The sequence below is a fragment of the Pollicipes pollicipes genome, unplaced genomic scaffold (genome assembly GCF_011947565.3).
Source record: "Pollicipes pollicipes isolate AB1234 unplaced genomic scaffold, Ppol_2.1 Scaffold_4881;HRSCAF=5763_pilon_pilon_pilon, whole genome shotgun sequence".
Taxonomy (NCBI): Eukaryota; Metazoa; Arthropoda; class Thecostraca; order Pollicipedomorpha; family Pollicipedidae; genus Pollicipes; species Pollicipes pollicipes.
This window is the reverse complement of record NW_023596576.1, coordinates 56,267,040-56,290,631: the sequence shown is the minus strand read 5'-3', so window position 1 is coordinate 56,290,631 and position 23,592 is coordinate 56,267,040. Positions and strand designations below refer to the sequence as shown.

Genomic DNA, 23,592 nt, shown 5'->3' with positions numbered 1-23,592 from the left:
TGCGAACCTAGTACTGCTGACATTAGTTGTGAGCAAAATGTTTACTCATAAGCGCTATGTTGGGAAATGTCGACGCTGCTATAGTTGGGTCCGTCGCAGCCTGTCGCCTGCTGTGAGTGTAGTTACGATGCGTGTGTTACGCTGTGATTTCAGATGGTTTGACGTGCAATAATGTTGGTGAGACTTGGCACCACCAGTGCAACACGTGCAGCTGCCGGGACGGCGTCACCGTGTGCACCAAAGACAGGTGCTCGTCCGAACGGAACCCGATCACGTCCGGTGAGTGAGCACGGTGTCTGTCCATTCTTCTGCAGGCTGCAAATGGTAAAAACTCATCGAACTGAATCAGAAGCCTTTGCCGCGTCCAATAACACGTTAGCAACTTGAACAGTGAAGCAATCAGCGTCCTTGTGCATGAATCTGCATGGCGACACATTCACCACGTGCGAGAGCGCAACAGTTGCTCTTATGCCGACTGTTACGGATGGCAAGGATGTATGTCGAAATCGGCCTCGTCACATATCGTGGTGCTGATCATGGTGCTGGTCGTGGTAGCGGGGAAGCCCGGTGTACACCCCGCCATGAGCGCCAGCGTCAGCGTGCCCGTCCCACCTGCCCAATCGGCCGGCGCCGGTTCCAGGCTCGTGCCTCGCCGGCAGCAAGTGGAAGGACGGCTGCGGGAACTGGTGCCTGTGCGACGCGTCCGGCAAGACCCGCTGCACGGTGGGCCCGTGCCCGCCGCGGGTGCGCAGTGAGCGCAGCATGACGTTCGTGCGCACGGCCGGCGACCCGTGCGCCGAGGGCGACATCTGGACGCTCGAGTGCAACAGCTGCTCGTGCGTGGAGGGCAGGGCTGTCTGCGAGTCGGCGCCGTGCCCCCGGCGTGCGCCCCAGACACCCGGTAAGCGAGCGGGCATGCCGGCCGCAGGTGGAGTCCGGCCGGCGAGCTGCGGTGGGCGAGTGCCTTGCAGGGCGTGAGGTGATGTGGGCAGGCCGGAGATTTACGTCATGTGGGAAGCAGTCAGATTTCGTAAAACGGGTCAGATCTTTACTGGTTGCTCATTTTCGGAGCGATGGTGTGAGATGAGCAGCTGTTCTATGCTTCGATGTCCACATGACAGCTTCGTTAAAATCAAGGCTGTAGGCAAAAGGAGGTTCTATTGTCCTTTGGCAAACTTGCAAATCACTAAGTTATGGTAAGGCGGACAAATCTCGGATTCCGACACATGATTACGTATTTTACTAAGTTAGGCGATCTGGCCAAATGGTGGTAACTTTTTGCATTGTGGTATGCGTGTGTCATCCGTTTCTCGCTGGACAGGTCGCATTGTTTCTGCTCCTGTAGACATTTTGTGCAGCCAGCAGAAGAGCAGAATCTGATGTGGCCTCAATGACGCTGAGGCCGTCGTAATGAATAAACAGTTGATATTGCCAGTGGAAAAATGTCGAGCCAAATTGGACGAATGTTTAGCCAAATTGAATAATGTTTGAGGCCACCTACATGTGCACTGTGTTCAACTTAAACCGTGCGCATTTAAAATGGCGCTCAATTTTGCCGTTTTCAAGGTAACGGCTCAGACCAACAGTCAGAATCCTTATTACTCTTCGCTTCGCTGAGAACATTCCGGTTTCTCGTATGTAAACCGCAGTGTTCAACTCGAAGCGAAATGATGCAATAATAGGTTTACATGCTCTGATAATAACCGGATAACAAGTTTCCGTGCGCTCAGGGTAGTTGGAGTTGCACGGATGTATGAATATATCGCCGCTACAGTAACCGCCGAGATATTATTCGTGGTTTCAGAAATGGAATATTAAATCTGCCCGTCACTCCTGCGGCAGCTGATTCTGCCTACAGCAAACACCACGCCACCATTTTGATGTACGTTGCATCAGTCCTGCCACGCTCCGTACCTGGCGTCGCCCCCCCCCCCCCGACCCGGCGCTCCCACCCCCCATTCCCACCGCTCACCCCCGCTTACCCCGCCTCCCTCCACTCCCCCTGACATCTGACCTCTGTCTTCGAGAGCCGTGCGAGCCGGACGATCGATGGGAGGACGAGTGCGGCAACCTGTGCGAGTGCACCGAGGGCGGCGTGCCGGCGTGCACGCTGCTGGCGTGCGGTCCCGGCCAGCGCGCCGGCGCCCGGCTCAGACCCATCCTGCGCTCGGGTGATCGCTGCCAGAACGAGGGCGAGCGCTGGCAGCAGGACTGCAACACGTGTGACTGCACGAGCGGCGTGGTCAGCTGCACGCGCCGGCTCTGTGCCCAGCGGCAGGAGCCGGAGAAGTTCGGTGAGCGCGTACATGATGTGAATAGCTGTTGCATAACACTTGCGGTTATTCGTCACGTGCTATGTGGTTAGAGCTGATAGTTTCCTAGCAACCCGCTTTTATGCTTGGGGGGGGGGGGGACGAAACCGCAAAATACACCAAAACAATTTTTTCCGACCATTTCTCTTATATCTGTGAGATCACGTGCTGATAACGCTTTGCTAGTTAACCACCTGTTCCTGTTTGTTCGCAGGGGAGTGTCAGACCGGCACGCGCTGGTTGGACGAGTGCGATAACCTGTGCTACTGCTCCGAGAGTGGACTTCCCAAATGCACCCTCAACGAGTGTCCTTATGGCAGGCAGGTACGGTGCAAGAGTGCTTGTAGAGCGTATGTGGGCGTGTGCAACACCTACCTCTTTGAGCCCAAGGAACTGTTGAGATGCGCTGCGCATCATCAATATCGGTCGGCATCCAACTGGCACCACGTGACGGGCACGCGAGGGAAGCCATTCTCACGATCCAATGTAGCATGCGTGCGTGTGTGGAATCGCGCGGCGTTGGGTGTTTTGAACCCAACGTTCTAACGCATTGTGTTCAGATGTCTTGACCGCGTCATCCGCATGGCTGCGTAACATTTGTTGACGTGTAAGAAAGTGACCAAGACTCGGTTAACCGTTCCAAGGGCAGGGGGTTTGTTTGAACCCGCCTCCAATGTTTGAGAGGTTTCTCCCACATTATTTAAGGTATTTTGTTAAAATCCTATCTGCTTTTAAACATATATCTTCTGATCTGTAATTGTCAAGCTCCTACCCTGTCAGTTAGGGGACCTATGATCTTCTTGCAAAGGCGTGTGCGGTGAAAATGTGGAAAATGAAAAATGTGGACTGAGTTGTTAATGGACGCCGATAAAGCCGTCGAAGCTAACTGACCGTGCTAACGAACCAAATCATGAAACTGATGGATGTCAAGTTGACGTTTTCTGAAGGTCATGCAATGCCAGGCCTCGTCAGGTCAGGCTGAAAATAGAGCTCAAAGTAGCGACATTCGAGCCTTTTTTGTTTGCTTATACCCGACGTACATGAATATTCCGATTGAAAGCTGAACTATGGTCAATGTAAGGTAGGTTCATGAAACGTCTTCGGCTGACGTTACGTCATCCCGTGAAAGCGATTGGTTTCCGTTTTCGAACTGAACCAGTGTTGCGGTTACGAAGAGCGACAATGAATCTGCAAAAACGCGGTTTTCTTCATTCGAACCGTCATGATAGGCCAACCGCCACAGATAATTAAAAATGATGCTGGTGCAAGTCATACCATCATCATTCTGACCTTTAAATCGGCTCATGGGGCGTGGGATCGGCGGATGGTCATCCCAGCGCTTTGCGCTGCGGCCGGCTCAGAAGCCGCGAGTAGGCTGACGAGGGCTGGGTGGAGACTCGACACCACATGGATCGTGCCGTCTTGATCGTTATGTGGTCCAGAGAGTGATCCGCTGAACATGTGGGGTAAACCACCGCAGGCATCTTGCCCATTAACTCAAGATTGCAGAATTCTCGTAGTCTTCGTGTGTGAGAGCAGCCGCATCCGCAAATCGGGATGCATCTAGTATGGGCGTAACGTCGAAGCAGGCCTTTCTTAAAAACATCCGGGTCCGTGGCCAATTTAAAGCACACGTATAGGCTGTATGTACCTTAACTAGAGTCCGTGTGGAACCTGGGCTATTGTGACTTACTTCACGCCACGGGGCATTAAACATTTTGAAACGTGACGAGTGTTGCTGACTGGCTGACCCAAACAAACCCTACGGGACCTCCAGCCATCGTGCGTAACACACTGAAGTCAGCTGATGGGCTTGCCGTCCCCTCTGCTTGGGTCACCCCTATCTGCGTCCTCGTGGGATCCAGCGGCACGGCGCCGACCGGCTGCTGATCCTCGTGTCGGCCTGCCGCCGCAGGAGGGCGCGCGCGTCCACTTCCTGCTCGAGGCCGGCTCGACGTGCACCAACGAGGGCGAGCGATGGCAGCAGGGCTGCGGCCGCTGCTCGTGCGCCGCCGGCCGCGTGTCGTGCTCTCAGCGCGGCTGTCCGGAGCAGGGTGTGGCCGCCACCGCCGCCGCCGAGCCGGACTGGATGAGCTGCCAGGAGGACACCACGTGGGAGGACGAATGCGGCAACATCTGTGGCTGCTGGCTCGGCCAGCCGCTCTGCACCAGGTGAGCGCGCCTTAGCGCTGGAGGGTGGGTCCGCTTGAGGAGGGTGAGAGGAGGGTGGCAGCGCTTCGGCTCAGGGACGGGCAGGGCCCGGGGATGACCAGGTGTCCGCTCCGGGCATGACGAGGTGTCCGCTTTTGGTGAGACAGAATGTCCGCTTTCGGTGGATCAAGATGTCCTTTGTGGATGGGACAGAGTGTCCGCTGCAGGTAGAATATTACACCCATTCTAGGCGGGGCATCGTATCCGTAATGGTTGTAGGAAAGTGTACTGGACTACGCTCTTGCAGGGAGCCAACAGCAGCATTAGCAGCAGCAGTTAAAAGATAACCGTTTGTCATATATGGCAGCAATAATGCACGCCTTGCAGTGATCCTTGTCGCAACTTTCTCCACTGGATGGTGAGGAACATCGATGACACCAAAGCCAATGTCTACCACACGATTGCCCTACTCTGCCATCAGGATGGGATGTCCGAAAGGCAGGGTTGCCGGAAAGCCGGTCAAGTTCATCGTCTTTGACGGAGACGCTTGCAAAAATGAGGGCGATTCTTGGAAGGAGGAATGCAACACCTGCTCGTGCACGGGGGGCGTGGTCAAGTGCACCAAGAAGTTCTGTCAGCAGCAGAGACAGAGCGTCCGCTTCGTCTCGCCGTTCACGGGTAAGATCACACATGTTAGCCATGTTGTGCGCCACTGGTGTGCCATTGCTTCAGCCATGCTGTGTGCCACTGGCATGCCATTGCCTTAGCCACGTTGTGCGCCACTTGCATCACATTGCTTCAGCCATGTTGTGTGTCACTGGCATGCCATTGCCTTAGACATGCTGTGTGTAACTGGCATGCCATCGCCTTAGCCACGTTGTGCGCCACTGGCATCACATTGCTTCAGCCATGTTGTGTGTCACTGGCATGCCATTGCCTTAGACATGCTGTGTGTCACTGGCATGGGATTGTCTTAGCCGTGTTGTGCGTCACTGGCATGTCATTGCCTCAGCCATGTTGTGCGTCACTGGCATGGCATTGTCTTAGCCATGTTGTGCGCCACTGGCATGTCATTGCTTCAGCCATGTGCTGTGTGTCACTGGCATGCCACTGCCTCAGCCATGTTGTGCGTCACTGGCATGCCATCGTCTCAGACATGTTGTGCGTCACTGGCATGCTATCACTGCCTGGTAGATGTTCGTCGCGACGCGGAAGTGAAGTGCCATATCTGCCATTGGCCATGTTTTGAATGACTGGCACAAGTGTCCGCGACAGTTGCACATGTCTGCTTGTCGTGATAATATCACGTGACATCAAGCCTTGGATCCATGGAGTCCTGTAGATATTGGAGCTTATAACACAATGATATGGTACGACAGTGTAGCGTGCTGCAATTGATAGGACTCAGTGACGATTGGTGTGTGACGATTGGTAGGACTCAGACCAGAGCCCGGACCATTCGAAGCCCTGTGTGTGACGATTGGTAGGACTGAGGCCAGAGCCCGGACCATTCGAAGCCCTGTGTGTGACGATTGGTAGGACTCAGACCAGAGCCCGGACCATTCGAAGCCCTCTTTGAGCCGGCATGCAAGGATGAGCGCAGTTGGTGATAGTTAGTCGGTTTAATTGGCGCCATTGGACGAGCTCCCTCGGCTGGAAATACATGCCGTTATTTACACAGATACGTGTATTGGATGAACTCCCAGCAAACTGGAAACTACTGTCTTTGAGCTCATCTTCCATGCGTCAGCGCCGTCCCTGAGCCGGCCTCCGCACGAACTGTCCCTGCAGCCCGCCTCGTGCCGTTCCAGCGGCTCAGGCCGCCGGCCGCGTCCGCACGTCTCCTGGGTGACCCGGCGCCGCGTGTCCCCAGCCCTGACGTGCACGCCCGGCCAGCGGTGGATCGACGAGTGCGACAACACCTGCTTCTGTCCGGACAGCGGCCACTCGGCCTGCACGCTGATGTCGTGCCCTCCCGGCAAGCGGCCCATGGTACCCGTCAGGTGCGCGCGGACCGGGGATGGGACGACCGTCGGGACCGGATGGTGAATGTGTCCACAGGGGGCCGGCCGCCGGGCACCAGACCGGCTATGGGCTCAGTTGTGGGACTCGGCTGCCGGTCAGTCCCTGCTTTCCATAAGGTCCAGTGGCAGCCTGACCTGACCGCCGGTTACCGGCCAATGGCAGTGACTGACGACCGCTGACCAGGTCACAGCTCTCACGAGAAGCGTTGCTTCGCAACGGGCGTTCAGACACTAATGACCTTCAGGCACCTTTCTGGCACTCGGGTACAGGTTCATGTCTCTCGCGAGGTGCGCTCGGAGCGCCCAGACACGATCTGGCCGGCAGTCGAAGGAATCTAAAAATGTATTTGGGGCTGGCAAAGTTCGTACCCTACTGACCAGGGCTTAAGTCCAGCCACCAGGTCTCTCCAGCTGCCTTCTAAAAATCACTACGTTTGGCTTCGAAACAGATCCTCACTCAGTTTATCAAGCAGGATTCTGAATCACTGAGGCATATGTTCACATGTACTCCGTGGTTCTTTGCACGAGTTGCGTCAAACAGCCTTGGCGTTCCGAACGCGATCGGTGGCTTGGATGGTGAGCGGGAGGGAAGTGTTTACTCTCACAGTGTGGGAATTTGAACGGACTCCAAAACAGTTTACATGAGAAGCGACTTTTTCGCACTCAGTGTGAAGCACACGCCGTCTGTGATTCCGTTGTTCTCGCGAGCTGACTTTACTGCGACGCCTCCCGCGTCGTGTTTGTGAGCTGTACCAACATGGGGGGACCTGGGAGCTCCATAAAGCTGGCAGTTAAACACCATGGTCCCATGCCTCTCAGCGAGCTCTTGTTTCTGTTTATAAACCCGAGTCTCTCGGCCTCACTGCTTATGGCACGCTAAATCTGCTTTATACCAGAAGGCACATAGCAGACTGTTTTGGGAGGTCTGTACTGAACAGTGAACTCGTCTGGGTGAGGACGTGATAAGTGAAGGTTTCGCCTCGGCTTGCTTATCAGCGCACACGAACAGGAACCTACGAGCGACCCATGCAAAATGGGTGCTATTAACAGGTTTTTAGTGGTCTCGTAGTTTTGTGGGAGGGTATGTGAGCAGTTCGTTTGCGCTGTTAATGTGCTAGTGATGAATTGTAAAAGGAACCAGCGTATTCTGCATTAAACACAGCATTCTGCATAAACACAATATTAGTGATTGAACAACGCAACAAACACGATCAAAATGACGGTTACTGTGCGCTCTTGTTTTTCTACACGAAAAGCGAGCATGCGCTTTTGCTGAAGCTCCAAACACAAGCTGTCCTTTGCATAAAGTCCGCTTCCGGAGGCCTGTGGGCATAACCGCTGTTTTCACGTATACCACCCGCTCATGTTCGAATGCATCCCTTATCAATTATAAATACCTACTGCTGAACCTTGTTTGGGCGACAAAAGCAGAGCCAGCTCTCACTAGACGAGACGAGCCCCAAGCCTTCCCTGTCTCGCGATCGGCTTGACCTGGCGTCTGACACTGCTCTGGCGCACCGCCCTCGGGCAACAGGTACATCTACGCGGACGGCGACGCGTGCACGGACGAGGGCAGCTCGTGGAGGCACGACTGCAACATGTGCCGCTGCCTGGACGGCCTAGTGGTCTGCAGCTCACGCCCCTGCAGGCGGCAACTGCTGCGCGCGCCTCTGCTCGCCGGTGAGGGGCAGCGGGCGGCGTGCTACCGGCTGGGCTGCTGTCGCAGGGGCGGGTCGAGGAACATAAGCTGGGGGGGGGATGGAGGGGGGGGGGGGTGCTCCCCCGATGCATCTTAAACTCTGCCTGATGGCTGTTGGGTTTTGGTACAAATTGCCATTTTTGTCGCTGTTGAAACATCGCTCCCAAAAGTTGCGTGTTGCTAGTTCGTTGTGTGGGGATACATTCAGTCGTCAATGTTCCGTGTCGATGCAGGATTCGTTTTATCGTCGTGGGTGCGGCTGAGAATTTGCCCTAATATCGTTGTGTATGCTTGATGTCACCATATAGTCGCCTAATTGCTTAAATGTTGCTGCAGACCTGTTTACGTTAGTTCGATGCTGCACAGGATCAGAGCCAGATTCTGACAAGCAGTGCGAGGAGGACAAGGAGTGGACAGACGAGTGCGACAACAACTGCCGCTGCTCCAACGGCGGGCTCGTCATGTGCACGCTGAAGGTCTGCGCCCCCGGAAAACAGGTCAGTCACCCGACAAATCACGAGTGTGAAGAGCCTCCTGGCCCGTTCGAACCATTGGGATAATGTGAAATTAAGCTGACTGGTAAAAACAAGGCCATCTGCAAAGAGCCTGCCTATAGCACCGTCCCCAGTTGTTACCTGCTGGTGCGCTGGTGGAGCTTCTCTGGGTCCGAAAGAGTCCATAATCAAGGGCGGCTCGAGTTTCAATTCACCCCTGGGCTGATGGCGGACATATCCTCTCACTGAATACGGCATGCAGTGATACCATGCTCAGGGCGGACGAGGAGGTGTCTGACCCCGTATCCGGTTCACTGACCCACACACGGGATCCCGTGGTCGCCGCGTCCGTCGCGGTGTGCAGCCCACACAGGCGGGCCACTGACCGCCGCCGTCGCCAGGCGGGCCGGCCGCTGAAGGTGCTGCCGCGGCTGGGCGAGCCGTGCGAGGACGGCAGCGGCACCTGGCACGACGACTGCAACGCCTGTCAGTGCGTGGACGGCGTCACTGCCTGCACGCGCGGCGCCTGCCGGCAGCGCCAGCAAGAGCGCGACGGCGTGCCAGGTGAGCGCGGCGTCACTCTTCTCGCTCTCCACGGCCCGGTGTGGAGCGTGGGGTTCGAGGGCGTGGGCGGCACAAACTGTGCAGCTGCGGTGCGGCGATGGCGGGTCAGCCCCAGGGTGATGGGGCCGGGAGTCCCAGAGAGATGATGACATTAGGTGAAGCTATTTAGACGAGGCCGCTCTCTCCCGCACACAGATGCTGGTTAAACTTTTGGTCGATTGTTCTATGTCTTGGCGGAATTGTGCACGTTATCTTTGCTCTGAACACTCCAATGGCAAAATACCAGCAGTTCTGGAGTCACCATAGCGCGTGTGCACGTGAGACCCGTGCTCTGCTCGGCAGCCGCAGAGCGCATCGCAGCGATGCTCTGCACGGTCCCTGCGCGGTCCGTGCGCGCCTGACCCCTGCGGTGGGCCAGCCTGCGCAGCCCTGCGCGGTCCCTGCGCAGCTCTGCGCGGTCCCTGCGCGGTCCCTGCTCGCCAGAGCCCCGCGGTGAGCCAGCCTGCGGGGCTCTGCACGTGACCGGACCTACCGCTGACGCCTGCGTCATCCACAGTACAGCAGTGCCGCCCCGGCTCCAGCTGGCTGGACGAGTGCGACAACATCTGCAGCTGCAGCCCCAACGGCGTCTCCTACTGCACGCTCAAGGCGTGCCCGTACGGCCGCCAGTACGGCGTGCCCACCAAGTTCGTGTCGGCCGTCAACGACACGTGCATAGAAGAGGGCGCCACCTGGCGGCAAGACTGCAACACGTGCAGCTGCACCGAAGGTCGCGTCAACTGTACTGAGGACATCTGCCAGGAGACAGGCGTTTCAGCCAGGTTCGGACCGCCAGGTCAGTGGAGGTCAGCGTTCAGTTTTGAACGCCTGTATTAGCAGAGTCGCATCCAGCTAGGTCTCATGTAAAGGCCAGTGAGGGCAGAGTCAGGTTTGGTTCGTCAAGCGAGGGATGGTCGCGGCCAGGTCTAAACCTTGGCGTTAGGAAGGGTCAGGTAGGGAGGAGAGACAGGTATAGTTTTTACCTTCAGGTTATTGAGGTCAGGGACAGGTTTGACCGTATAGATCAGGGAGGTCTGGACCGGATTTAGACCTCCAGGCTAGTGAGATTCAAGTCTAGCTTCGAACTCCATGGTTCTTATATTCCTGTTAACTTCATTGTGAGCGTTCGTGAGTTCTGCGTGGATTCCCGGGCCACAGTCATCAGTGCTGTGGGACTGTCCGTGTAATCATGCCAAATTGACGCAATACTATTGGGACTGTAGAAGTGATCTATCATGTTGGTTTGAGGTACGGTTTTTCTCAAATAAACCTTACATCGACCATGAAAGTGTCACTGCTTCCTCGTGACTGAAAGCGATATTTGCCGTCACACAACCCGCTCGTGCTACGTGCGATGAGGTACTGCACGTGGTTCTCAGCTTTGAATTCAGTGCCCTTTGTTGCGTGTGACAGGGATTCGTTGCCTGCCCGGCTCCAAGTGGACTGATCAGTGCGAGAACACGTGCCGCTGCACTTCGTCCGGCCAGGCCGCCTGCTCCCTCAAGGCGTGCCCGCCAGGAAAGAAGGTCAGCCAACTCCTGCCGTGTGCTCGTGGTGCGGCATGCCCCACCTGCCCTGCAAAGGCACAGCTTTCGCCGACCGGAGCTGTTGCTTAAGGTTGGCTCCTGCCAGCTGTTAGCTCCAGCTGTTAGCTCTAGCTGTTAGCTCCAGCTGTTAGCCCCAGTTATTAGCTCCAGTTGTTAGCTCCAACTGTTAGCTCCAGCTGCTAGCTCCAGCTGTTAGCCCCAGTTGTTAGCTCCAGTTGTTAGCTCCAGCTGTTAGCTCCAGTTGTTAGCTCCAGCTGGCTCCGCGTTACTCCAGCTCGGCAGCCTGACAGCCAAGTGATGCCAGTAACTGAGCCCATTCGGGCGCTAAAAGCGTGTAATCTTTCCTAAAAATGCTGGAATAGTGGAGGGTGTTGCCTGAGTGGCGCAGTTTTGGTAAAATGCCGGTGAGAGGTGTCCGATGTTCGCGGATGACGTGCAGGGCGCGGTATGACAAGTTATGTGCCGCGCAGGCCGGTGAACGGGTGGAGGATCTTCCGAAGGCAGGGGAAGCGTGCGACGCAGAGGGCCGCACGTGGAAAGAAGACTGCACTCGGTGCACGTGCACCGAGGGTCGAGTCCAGTGCACCGAACAGATCTGCACCCCGATGGACCTACCCATCCGTGACGAAGGTCAGCAGCCGCTTCCCCCCAAACTTCCTGCTGCTCCTCGCCGATGTGAGCCTCGTTGCTGCTCGGTGAAAGAGGAGGTATATGTAACTCAAGTGGTAGTGAACTGGACTGAGGGTTTCAAAAAAGTCATAGTAGCAACTCGCCAATCCTATGTCTGTATGCGAGCAGGTGGCGCCAACAATATGACCCGTTCCTTGAGCATACTCAATCGGCATACTACCCCATTCACGGGCATCGCCACACCCGTCGAAGGTCTCCCTCTGATTCCTGCCCGACGGACCTCGTTATTGGCTCCTCTGCTCGCCGCAGGGCCCTGCACGGAGGACGAAGAGTGGATCGACGAGTGCACCAACCGCTGCAAGTGCATCGGCGGCGAGCCGCGCTGCACGCGCCGGCCGTGTCCGGAGGGCGGCCGCCCCGGCGTGCCCGTGCGCTTCGTCGTGCCCGACGGTGACACCTGCGACAACGACGGCGAACAGTGGAAGGATGACTGCAACACGTGCCGCTGCCAGGGCGGCCGCGTCTCCTGCACCAAGAAGGCGTGCGTCGGCTTCGAACGGGGAGGTGAGGTCGGGAGACGGCCCTGCAGGCACGTGTGCGTTTTGGAGCCTTAAGCGAAATGCCCGGAGGCCTTCAACGTTTTTCTTTATCCCACGCGCTGCTCAGCTTTTCATAAAGTTTTATGTGTGTGTTTGATTGTAAGTCGCCCAACGGTCCAAAAGGATATGTCAGACGATATTTTTGTCATTACTTTCGTGACTCCCCCCCCCCCCCCCCGTGTCCTGGCTAACTCCGCCGACATCCTGACCCTGGCCCTGCCCGCAGGTGGTAACAAAAAGCCGGGGGAGTGTCCGTACGTGCCTCCGGGAACGCTAGGATTCTGCTTCAACGGCTGCAACGGAGACGACATGTGCCCGGACGACGAGAAGTGCTGTTCCAACGGCTGCGGCGCCTTGTGCATGAAGCCGGGTCAGTCATGCGCTGTTCTGCTGCGCCTCGGGCCGTCGCTCACGCTGGCCAAGTGACCAATGCGGAAGGGTCAAATGGCGGATGGGCCTCTTCTTCTGCGTCGGCCAGCTGAACGACGATGGCACGTGATTTTTGACGCGCACTCCGCACCTTATGTGCGGAGCCCTCAGTCGCTCAGCCGGCGATGGTGGTGTAGGGATGGCTTGTCGCCGTCGGTCTGAGTTGCGTGGTGCGATATACTTCGTTTGTGCACCGTGCATGCTAGCATTTTTTCGATACCGAGCTCAGGCGCCTTTCCAGCGTGCCCAATGCATTTCCGCCGTTCACGGCCTGCCTTGTCTGCCGCAGATACGTGCCTAGAGGGCATTGCCTGGGAAGAGGACTGCAACACCTGCGCGTGCATCAACGGAGAGCCGGCCTGCACGAAGAAGCTGTGCGCCAAGGAGCAACCCCAGTCTGACGCCCCTGTCCCGCAGGCCAACGAGCGTGGTGAGAGCTGGAGCAGGCCCGGTATCATGGTATGGGCTCGTGTCTTAGAAAGTACTGGCTGTATTCTGTGCCATCGGTTTCAGTACGTAGCTCAGTGCCCTGCGTGTTCGCGTTCCCGGACCGGCGGTCGGCCAGCATCACGCGGCCATGCTTCGGCATGCCGCATGGGTCTGGGCCGTCCTAGGCCATGATCAGCTGTAGACCGGGGGGCCGCGTCACGTCACGCGACTTATGGCGTAACAGGGCGAGTCTGACGGATGCAAGGAGGGGGGGGGGGGGGGGGAGCTGCAAGCGTGAACCGAGTGCCAGCCATGCAGACATATTTGCTATCGTGTGACATTGTAGTGTGAGCGCGACCCGTGCGCCGACGGGGCAGACTCGCCGATTTGTGTGCGTGTGAAATCGTCCTCAAATTATCGCTCATATTGACAAAGTGGGGTCAGTTTTGTTAGTGCATCGCCTTGTCCACTGTGATATTTGAATATGAGCATTGCAGGAGGAACTGAACATTGATGGGGCTCATCAAGCGCTAAACACCCGACCGATATATTATCCAGAACGTCATCCATTCCAAACGTTTGGACGCATGCTCGTGCTGATTTCAGCCACCTGTCTCGAGGGCAGCGTGTGGAAGAAGGACTGTAACACCTGTGACTGCGTCAGGGGTCGGCCCCTATGCACCAAGATGCTGTGTCCATCCAAGATCAGCTTCATCGACGAGGTTACCGGTGAGACTTCTGCTCCTCCTGCTCCAGCACTGGTTCACTTAGTGAACATATCTGTGTCACTGACTTATTACACTGGCGCTGGGGACGGATGCGATGTTTGCAAAGCTCAGATGTCATGGACGCAGAGATCGGCCGTAGCGTGTATGCATGGTGTCTTGACGAATTCTTCAGAACATGTCTCCTACTTCTTGGGAACGAAGATTATGTTGCGCGTTTGCTTTACAAAATACTAGCGAGAAGGAACTAGCTCTCGGAGTGCGCAAGTGGGAAACCCAAGTGCATACACACAGTTCAATGCATGCGCGGTGATAACGTCTCCGGCCCTTCCTTTAAGGTGAATGCAGAGAGGACTCGGTGTGGAGAAAGGACTGCAACCGATGCCGTTGCATTGGCGGGCGGGCGGTCTGCACGTTGAAGCAGTGTGGACCTGGCAAGCCCAGCAACAAAGGTAGGGTCGACACGGGCGGTCGCAAGGCACGGGTAACACGACACTGGTGTGGGCGACTCCGGCCGGCGCCTTTGTTTGAGGTTTCGAAATATCATTGTCGTCTTTCTGATATAGGGGAAGTATGTTGGACTCGTAACCCAGCGATACTAGGTGCGAGATAGAGGACTGTCCCATCTGACCCGACTGGCAGTGAGAGCTCATCTGGCTGGACGCCTGGACGATGAAATTAGCCCGGGGCATTTCTACTGCAAAGTTATGGAAAGCCTTTCAAGGGGCATCCGCACTGACTGCTATCACGGGCTCAGCAACGACTGGGCTCAGAGTTCATTGGGGCTGTTGGCCTTGTGCTATAGCACTGTAGAGTAACTCTTTTGTATACCGGTACAACAGCACTCCACGCCTATCTCGTTTGCGACGAGTTGTTCACAACTGAGGCTTGCTGCACGCGTAACCCTCTCTTCCAAGAAGTTTCACTCGGTGTCGTGTTCCTCTTGCGTCGCTTACTGTACTAAGTCACAACTTAAGGCTCTTGGCCTACATAACAGACATCTGATGCTCATCGTTTCAAGATTCGTACATCTGCTTACCAAAGGCTATTGTGACAAATGCCCCTGTGACATCCACACGCAAGCACGCACGCACGCACGCACGCACGCACGCACGCACGCACGCACGCACGCACGCACGCACGCACACGCACAATGGACACGGTGTTGGTGTTAAACGCACGCCATTCCCGCCGCAGGCGGCGCCAAGGAACTGGCGGTATGCGAGTTGCCGCCGATTGAGCCGGACAGCGATCCGTGCAATGGCTTCATTCGCCGCTGGACGTACGACGCAGCCGCCGGCAAGTGCCGACGCTACATCTACGGCGGCTGTGGCGGCACGCGCAATCTCTTCCGCACACGCAAACAGTGTAGAAAGCGTTGCGCCGCAGGTCAGTGGCGCGCGGTCGACGGGGCGAGCAATGCACGTGCGCGGCGCGTTTGCCTCGTTTATTTTTAAATAAGCTGTTGCTTTCTCGACTCGCCCCTTGGTGTTGGTGTTTTGCAGCTATCCGGGCGCAGCTGGCGGTTGGTTTTTTTTTTTTGGTTACCTCACGTTGGCACTCACGAAGTTAATGGCGTCCAGGAAGTAGAGCAGATGGATGAGTGCCGCCCCAGGTGGGTGAGGTGTACATCGCATTCGTGTCACCGGTGTGGTTGTACTGAATTCTAGATTCACACCGATTCCATGGCCACACACAATTCCGTGAGCATGGCAAATTCTCGCGATCAACGCCAGCGCGACAGCCGGCCCGGCACACAGGCCGACGTTTGTGGTTTTCCCCCTAGGTGGCGCGCAGAGCAGCCGGGCTGCCGCCTGCCGGCTGCCCGTGAAATCGGGCCCCTGCTTCGATGTTATGCCGCGCTATTACTTCGACACGGCCGCCGACAAGTGCCGTCAGTTCGGCTTTTCCGGCTGCGGCGGCAACGAGAACAACTTCCGCAGCCTCACGAAATGCATCCAGGCGTGCGGAGGCACCTACACCAGTGATGGTGAGATTCGCGCTGCGCGTCGACTCGAAGGCTGGTGGCCTCCTGGCGGGCGCGGGTTTCCGTCGGATTGACCACGCGATCGTGTGGCGCTGATAATCTCGTGAGTCGCAGCGTCAAGTTTGCTGCGTTCAGCCGCAGCCGGCAGTTCGCGTTCGCAAATGCGTTACGGACTACCTAATTTTCATTTTAAAGGACTGGTCGAATAGACTGGGAGAGAGCTGAGTGCGCACTCACGCGCTCAGCAAGCAAGCGCGACTGATGGCTTGGGGAGAGCGCGGTGTTCGCGATGCTTGATGTGATTGTGATCCAAATTATATCACATGTCACTTTATTACGACATGCTGGTATCGCTAGCACCAGGTGAAAGTCGGCACTCGAATACTTGTCCGGGAACTCGATAATGGAGACGACGTCTAAATCCTCGCCATCAAATCGGGCAGCGTTTCGGACGTAGGTGTCGTCAAGATTCCAGGTGTGCGTGTTATTTCGAGCAAAGGCAAAAATGGCGCGCATTTGATGCGAATGTGTTTGTTTTCAGACAACCAATGCGACAGGAGAAGGTGTCCGTGGTCCCTGTACAAAAATAACCTGGATAAGGGCTGTGAGCCTGTGTATGAAAACCAGGCCTGCTGTCCCACGCGGTTTGACTGTCGTGAGTATACTGAAAATGCTGCTATGACGTAACGTCAAAGTATGTATGCACTTGTCCAGCAAGCATACCGCAGATATGCTAAGACACATCAGGGGCAACTTTATGCACCGGGCAAGCAACCAAGTAGTCGTGTTCGTGGATGTATATGACCAACGGTGATATATATATATATATATATATATATATATATATATATACATGACTGTGACGGAGGTAAAATGACTCCTTAAACACCTTGAAATACCACCCTGAAACTTTCGGACACTTCTGTGCGGAGGAAGCCGGAGCTTCAGGCCGTACGTCAAACTCACATCATTAACGTGCCAGCAGGCGCCGAAATCTCAGAAGTGTTTCCGACCCTGTCAACCCAGCCAACTTGCCCTTACCGAACCCAGAGGGGCGGATCCGTCCTGACGCCGCCCGCCGTCCAAACTGACCACACCCTGACGCCGTCCGCCGTCCAAGCTGACCACACCCTGACGCCGCCCGCCGTCCAAGTTGACCACACCCTGACGCCGTCCGCCGTCCAAACTGACCACACCCTGACGCCGTCCGCCGTCCAAGTTGACCACACCCTGACGCCGTCCGCCGTCCAAGCTGACCACACCCTGACGCCGCCCGCCGTCCAAGTTGACCACACCCTGACGCCGTCCGCCGTCCAAACTGACCACACCCTGACGCCGTCCGCCGTCCAAGTTGACCACACCCTGACGCCGTCCGCCGTCCAAGCTGACCACACCCTGACGCCGTCCGCCGTCCAAGTTGACCACACCCTGACGCCGTCCGCCGTGCCGCAGCCGACGTGCGGGACGCGGGCAGCGACGACGCCTGCACGTACCGCGGAAAGCGGTACGCCGCCGGTGAGCGGGTGCCGGCCGCCAGCCGGCTGGACCCGTGCAAGCGTGACTGCGTGTGCGCCAGCAACCCGGGCTCGGGGCCGCAAATCGACTGCGCCGAGGTCGACTGTCCGGCCGCTGTCTGGAACCAGATCTCGGCCGGCTGCCTGCCGCTGTACCTGCCCGACCGCTGCTGCCCCGTCGACGTTCAGTGCGGTCAGTGGGGCCCGGCCGCTGCTGCGCCGTCAGCGTCCAGTGCGGTCAGTGGGGCCCGGCCGCTGCTGCCCCGGCAGCGTCCAGTGTGGTCAGTGGGGCCCGACCGCTGCTGCCCCGTCAGCGTCCAGTGTGGTCAGTGGGGCCCGACCGCTGCTGCCCCATCAGCGTCCAGTGTGGTCAGTGGAGCCCGACCGCTGCTGCCCCGTCAGCGTCCAGTGTGGTCAGTGGGGCCCGACCGCTGCTGCCCCGTCAGCGTCCAGTGTGGTCAGTGGGGCCCGGCCGCTGCTGCCCCGTCAGCGTCCAGTGTGGTCAGTGGGACCCGACCGCTGCTGCCCCGTCAGCGTCCAGTGTGGTCAGTGGGGCCCGGCCGCTGCTGCCCCGTCAGCATCCAGTGTGGTCAGTGGGGCCCGACCGCTGCTGCCCCGTCAGCGTCCAGTGCGGTCAGTGGGGGCCCGGCCGCGAGCGCGGAAGGGGGGGGGGGGTCTGTCGCGGAGGGCATGTCTGGTGTACGGTGCTGTGTGGTCACCAGACGCTCCTGCCAGCTTTGGCTGTGTAAAACGTGTAGTGCATTGTGTGTACTTGACGTCGGATGTCGCGTTGCTGCGGAGTTTCCAGGAAAATCCCCGCGAGACAGAGAGGACTTCCCATCAGGCTGGTGGAGGCTGCTCTGTTGCGCGGCCTGACCGACTAAGCCAACGCCTGCGCCCGTCCGCAGGCTCCCGCAGGCGCCGCTCGACGGACATCAGCCTGTCCAGCCAGGGGCACACGTGCCAGGCTGACGGCCTCACGTACGTGGAGGGCGAGCTGATGCCGACTCGTGACGACCCGTGCGTCACGTGTGTCTGCACCACCGAGTACGAGGGCCCTGGCGGCCCCGGCTGCCGGTTCAACGACTGTCTCGACCAGAACTCTCGGTCAGTACTAATAATCCCGCCTGAACCCAGTGGGTGCCACTGCATAAGGTGGGGGCAGCACCGGTAAATTACATTTGGACCCAGCAGAGCTGGTCGTAGTACTAGCAATGGCTAACCCGCTTCTCGATCGACCGTCCTTGCTGGAGGTGTCAGCGATGTTAAATGGCCTCTTTGCTGAACCTTGCACGGTCCGCTGCACTGTTGCTGCGGGGGCATTGTTGCGTGTTGTGAAGATGTGGAGGTCGCCAGGGCGAGTGCAATGCTGAGAGGGTGACCCTCCGTTGCAGCCGGGCGAACAGCGAGTGTGTGCCAGTCTACATGACAGACGTCTGCTGCCCCGTCGACTGGAAATGCCGTGCGTACCCGGAGGAGGATGCAAAGGACGCATCCAGTCCTACAGCGGTGTACTGCCTGTTGACCGTTACCTGGAAAAAGCCGCCTTGTCCTACGGAGCAAATTTCTTGACGTGCGTTGTATTGGCGCAGATCCTGATTTTTCTGCCTTGGCGTGTTTGTTTGCATATGTGGCTGAGAGCTGACGCGCGCGCCGGTATTTCAGCGTCCGTAGCTGTAACACGGATGCGCCCTGTTTCAGCCGAAGATGTGGCGTACAGGGCCCTCTCGGAAACTTCAGAGCTGCTAGGTGAGCCCGTGAGAGAAACTAGTTAGCTGCCAGAAACGTCGGACGCTCAAGGAAAAGGATTGGTAAAGCAGCGGAAGGAATGGTTTCGAGCAGCTTCCATTACCGTGTTTAAACGGACAAAGATGAGTAGTTAACCTACATTTACGAAGCGTTTGCGTGTTAATAAGATGGAATCTCTCACCGTTCCAGAGATCAGCCAGGTGGAGCCGTCTTGTTTGCTTCCGAAGAACAGAGGGCCCTGTTCGAGGACTCTGGAGCGTTTCTTCTTTTGACACGGAGCAGCAGCGCTGTGTGCCGTTCGTCTTCAGCGGCTGCGAAGCGAAATGAGAACAATTTCAAATCTCTGGCGGACTGCAATGCGGCTTGCGACAGGCGGAAGTCTGGTGCAGCCTCCTTGGGCGGCAATCTGGGTCAGTGGTCGCGGCAAGTTTGGACACCTTTCGCCGTCAGAAGGCTGGTCCTGGTGACTTCTCTCAGCCGTGCCTGTCTGAAGGCTGTGTGACGCATTATTTTCTGCTTAGTTGCTCCTGTGTGTACGTGATCACTATATGGTCGCACAGTCTACATGGTCTGTCCGCTGAGCTGCACTCTGACCATTATGCTCCGCCGACCAACTGTTTCGAATCCAGTGCACTTCACCAACGTGTTCTGCAAAGGGTTTGTGCGCTGTGTTCTGCGCATCAGATCCTACAGATTTGTGTTGTACTGGCCAATGTTTCTGACCCCTGATACCTGCGGTTCCGTTCCTGTGCACTCTGTGCTCTACAGCCCAATGTCCTTGATCTTTGTGCTGGGCTGTCTTGAATTTTTTACTGTTGTGTTTTGAGACTCGTTGTCCCAGATCTATGGATTGTGCGACCCAAGTGTCCCGGCCTGCCCTTCGGCTTGTTCATATCCTTTTAGTAGTGTATTACTGGATATCGGTTCCCCTGATCACTGTCTTTGTTGACCTCTACCCTCTTTGTTCCACGATCTAATGTCCCCGGCCTCAGTGTTCCCAAGATAATTCTCTCTGGCCTCTATTTGTGTGGACCTGCAACCCTGACCCTGTTCTGCGGCCCTGTGTCCCTCACCCTTTTATTCGGCGGCCCAGTGTCCCGTACCGCTTTGCTTTACGTCCCAGAAGCTCTGACCTCTGTTTCGTGAAGTGCAGTGTCCCTGGCCCCTGTGTTTTGTGGCACAGTGTCCCTGATGTCTGTCCTGTGTGGCACAGTGTCCCTGACCTCTGTGTTTTGTGGCACAGTGTCCCTGACATCTATCTTGTGTGGCGCAGTGTCTCTGATGTCTATTTTGTGTGACGCAGTGTCCCTGACCCTGTCTTGTGCGGTGCAGCGCCCCTGACCTCTGTGTTGTGTGGCGCAGTGCCCCTGACGTCTGTTTTGTGCGGCGCAGTGCCTTTGACGCCCATCTTGTGCGGTGCGGTGTCCCTGATCTCTGTGCTGTGCGGTGCAGTGTCTCGGACGTCTATTTTGTGCGGGCGCATTGTTTCTGACGTCTATCTTGTGCGGCGCAGTCTCTGACATCGATCTTGTGTGGCGCAGTGCCTACGACATCTATATTGTGTGACGCAGTGTCCCTGACCTGATACTGTGCGGTGCAGCGTCCCTGACCTCTGCGTTGTCGGATGCAGTGTCTCTGGCGTCTATCTTGTGCGGCGCAGTGTCCCTGACTTGATCTTGTGTGGTGTAATGTCTCTGACGTCTATCTTGTGCGGCGTTGTGTGGCGCAGTGTATCTGACGTCTATCTTGTGCGGCGTTGTGTGGCGCAGTGTATCTGACGTCTATCTTGTGTGGCGCAGTGTCTCTGACGTCAATTTTGTGCGGCGCAGTATCACTGGCCCGATCTTGTGCGGTGCAGTGCCTATGACATCTATCTTGTGCGGCGCAGTATCACTGGCCTGATCTTGTGCGGTGCAGTGCCTATGACATCTATCTTGTGCGGCGCAGTATCACTGGCCCGATCTTGTGCGGTGCAGTGCCTAATGACGTCTATCTTGTGCGGCGCAGTATCACTGGCCCGATCTTGTGCGGTGCAGTGCCTATGACATCTATCTTGTGCGGCGCAGTATCACTGGCCCGATCTTGTGCGGTGCAGTGCCTATGACGTCTATCTTGTGCGGCGCAGTATCACTGGCCCGATCTTAGTGCGGTGCAGTGCCTATGACATCTATCTTGTGCGGCGCAGTATCACTGGCCCGATCTTGTGCGGTGCAGTGCCTATGACATCTATCTTGTGCGGCGCAGTATCACTGGCCCGATCTTGTGCGGTGCAGTGCCTATGACGTCTATCTTGTGCGGCGCAGTGTCACTGGCGTCGGTGAGCGGTGGCGCCTGTCTCCTGCCGACCAGCGCGGGCAGCTGTTCGGAGCGCCTGATACGGTTCAGCTATGACTCCACCAGCGGCGCCTGCACCAGCTTCGAGTACGGCGGCTGCGGCGGCAACGCCAACAACTTCGTCAGTCTGGAGCAATGCAAGAACACCTGCGTCCCAACGGACAGTCAAGGTGACCCACGACTGTAATGCCTTTTAAAAATCGCACTGTAGGTAGCGAGCAGGCGTCATGAGCTAGTACTGTTCGAACCCAACCTGTGTCAACCAAGTTGGTAATTTGGAACGACTTAACCACTAATTGCAACGGGAGTTGTCTGTGTTAGATTATCAACACGGGAAATAATCAGTTAAGGTTCTTGAGGAAGCTTAGTTCGTACGGCAGTTTCGAGTTTTGTCACCTTTCGTCATATGTTGTACACTGAAATGGGCTTTTCGAAAACCATGTGAGGGTCGAAATGCGCATAAGCTTTCTTGACAATTTTTAAGTGCTTCTATTCGTTGAAACTTACACAAGTCATTCATGGGTCACATGGTGCAGATCTCCAAGCTTGTGCATCGTCCGCGGATGTCGAACGCTCCAAGCACTTTGTGACTAGTTTTGCGGAAGGATTGAGACAAGGTATTCGTATTGTGGATGGTCTTGTTGTTTGGGCTAACGTTCCCGTCTGGTGTGTTGATACGCATGCAACGTATCGGCCATTTGACTCTCGGGCCGTTGTCAGAGGTGCTGTTTAGCCCCCAGGTGTTGTTTGACTTTCAGCCCCATACACGTCACGGGCCGAGTTCTGTCTTCAGTATGGCTGGGATTGGAGCCAAGGTCTTCATTTTGTGAGTCCAGTGCTTTACCAACGGAGCCAGCAGGGAAGGCTCTTCCCTGTCAGCTCAGTAGCTCAGTTGGTGGTGAGCCAAACTGACAAAGAAAGCCCTTCCCGGTTGGCTCAGTTGGTAGATTACGGGACTCGCAAGTGAGAATTCTGTTTTGAATCTTAGGTATGCCAGTGAGACAATGCAGGTTGTGACGAGAACATGGCCGAAAACAAGACATAATCCAGCCATTCCTAGGACTCTGACGGCGGCTGGAGCGTGAAATGACCGAAACGTTGTGTATATACTGGCACACTAGACGAGGACGATAGTCCGAACAATGATTTCGCCTTTGATTCTTTGGCCTGCTGACCAGATCTTACAGATGCCACACGTCCTAGGCGCTTGGTGAGCTAAGTAACGGGTTCCGCGCCTGTCCGCTCCAGACTTCTGCCTCCTGCCGCCTACTTCTGGGAGCTGTGACTCCGTTCTGTTGAGATACTTCTTCCACGCCAAGTCGGGGGTCTGTGAGAGCTTCACTTTCGGAGGCTGCGACGGCAACGCGAACAATTTCCTCACAGAAGAGGAGTGCTACAACAAATGTCAGCCAGGCTCGATGGAAACCAAGCGCCGCCTTCAGAAAGGTGCGAGGGCCTCTGTTAAATAGACCCGGATGGCACACGTTTGTTCAAAGAGAGTGAGTGTACTGTTATAATGTGAACCAGTCGATTGCCTTTTTCAAGACCTACGTTATTTGCAAAATTTCTGTCTTCTCTAACATTATTTCTTATGGGAAATTGGACTTGGGTGTCGTTTTTTGCCACTCACGTTAATTTTACGTATCTGATATATCATCAGTAAGCAACTAACCCTCACATTTAACTATTACAGCTGCGTGTGTCGAATTAATGACCATAGGCTATTTTCGCATCGAAGTCGTCGCTGCCATGCTGGTCAGATGCGCTGGTCGGAGTACGTTCGAGGCTACCGTGATAATACCACATAAAATGACGAACCAGTGCCGAGGCAATTCGGTCAACTCAGTTCGAAATGTCACTTGCCTGTGAACTTTCCGAAACACGGCGACGAGGCACGAACACTTTATGGCAGGCCAAATATGATAGCTGCATTACCACTGTTATGGAATGCCGGTTCTAATTTGACGGCTCTACGTGTGTTATACAACCCGTACATAATCGTTGAGGCGTCGTCATCAGTCCCAGAACCATGGCCCATGTCTTGTGCCGGTGAGATGATCACTTGATAAACGTCTGTCTTTTAGTATTCTTCTAATTTGAGAGTTTCGAGACAAATAGAATGTGACCGCAATATCGCATGCCTCAAACGAAGGGTTTAATAGTGTGACAGTGACGTGTAGCGGGCTTGGGGTCAGTTCTGTAAGAGATGCAGACGTAGATGTATTTTGAAAAATATTCGAAAATGAATGCGTCCGAATAGAACAGTGTTATCTGCGCCAACCCAATAGTTTTGAGGATCACGATGCCTGAAGTTGGCATTATGACTGGCTGGCTGTGTAGTGGCGCCACTCGAAACTATCAAGGAT

The 23,592-nt window shown here is 56.1% G+C and overlaps 1 protein-coding gene across 1 annotated transcript in view; it reads left to right on the top strand.

Moving 5' to 3' along the window:
- LOC119100630 (kielin/chordin-like protein) overlaps nt 1-23,568 on the top strand; it is a 42,385-nt gene extending 18,817 nt beyond the window's left edge. The window contains exons 2-30 of the mRNA XM_037223706.1: nt 154-279; nt 641-901; nt 2,028-2,294; nt 2,527-2,636; nt 4,228-4,484; nt 4,945-5,141; nt 6,337-6,466; nt 8,022-8,167; nt 8,553-8,683; nt 9,082-9,244; nt 9,801-10,079; nt 10,697-10,809; nt 11,301-11,460; nt 11,770-12,024; nt 12,286-12,429; nt 12,778-12,918; nt 13,524-13,646; nt 13,981-14,094; nt 14,840-15,031; nt 15,429-15,632; nt 16,171-16,284; nt 17,082-17,336; nt 18,052-18,250; nt 18,538-18,605; nt 18,845-18,892; nt 19,082-19,162; nt 19,201-19,302; nt 21,196-21,396; nt 22,475-23,568. Coding sequence (XP_037079601.1) covers nt 154-279; nt 641-901; nt 2,028-2,294; nt 2,527-2,636; nt 4,228-4,484; nt 4,945-5,141; nt 6,337-6,466; nt 8,022-8,167; nt 8,553-8,683; nt 9,082-9,244; nt 9,801-10,079; nt 10,697-10,809; nt 11,301-11,460; nt 11,770-12,024; nt 12,286-12,429; nt 12,778-12,918; nt 13,524-13,646; nt 13,981-14,094; nt 14,840-15,031; nt 15,429-15,632; nt 16,171-16,284; nt 17,082-17,336; nt 18,052-18,250; nt 18,538-18,605; nt 18,845-18,892; nt 19,082-19,162; nt 19,201-19,302; nt 21,196-21,396; nt 22,475-22,695 — 4,802 coding nt within the window. The 3' untranslated portion in view covers nt 22,696-23,568. The remainder of the gene's footprint in view (nt 1-153; nt 280-640; nt 902-2,027; nt 2,295-2,526; nt 2,637-4,227; nt 4,485-4,944; nt 5,142-6,336; nt 6,467-8,021; nt 8,168-8,552; nt 8,684-9,081; nt 9,245-9,800; nt 10,080-10,696; nt 10,810-11,300; nt 11,461-11,769; nt 12,025-12,285; nt 12,430-12,777; nt 12,919-13,523; nt 13,647-13,980; nt 14,095-14,839; nt 15,032-15,428; nt 15,633-16,170; nt 16,285-17,081; nt 17,337-18,051; nt 18,251-18,537; nt 18,606-18,844; nt 18,893-19,081; nt 19,163-19,200; nt 19,303-21,195; nt 21,397-22,474) is intronic.
- The last annotated feature ends 24 nt before the right edge of the window (nt 23,569-23,592 follow it).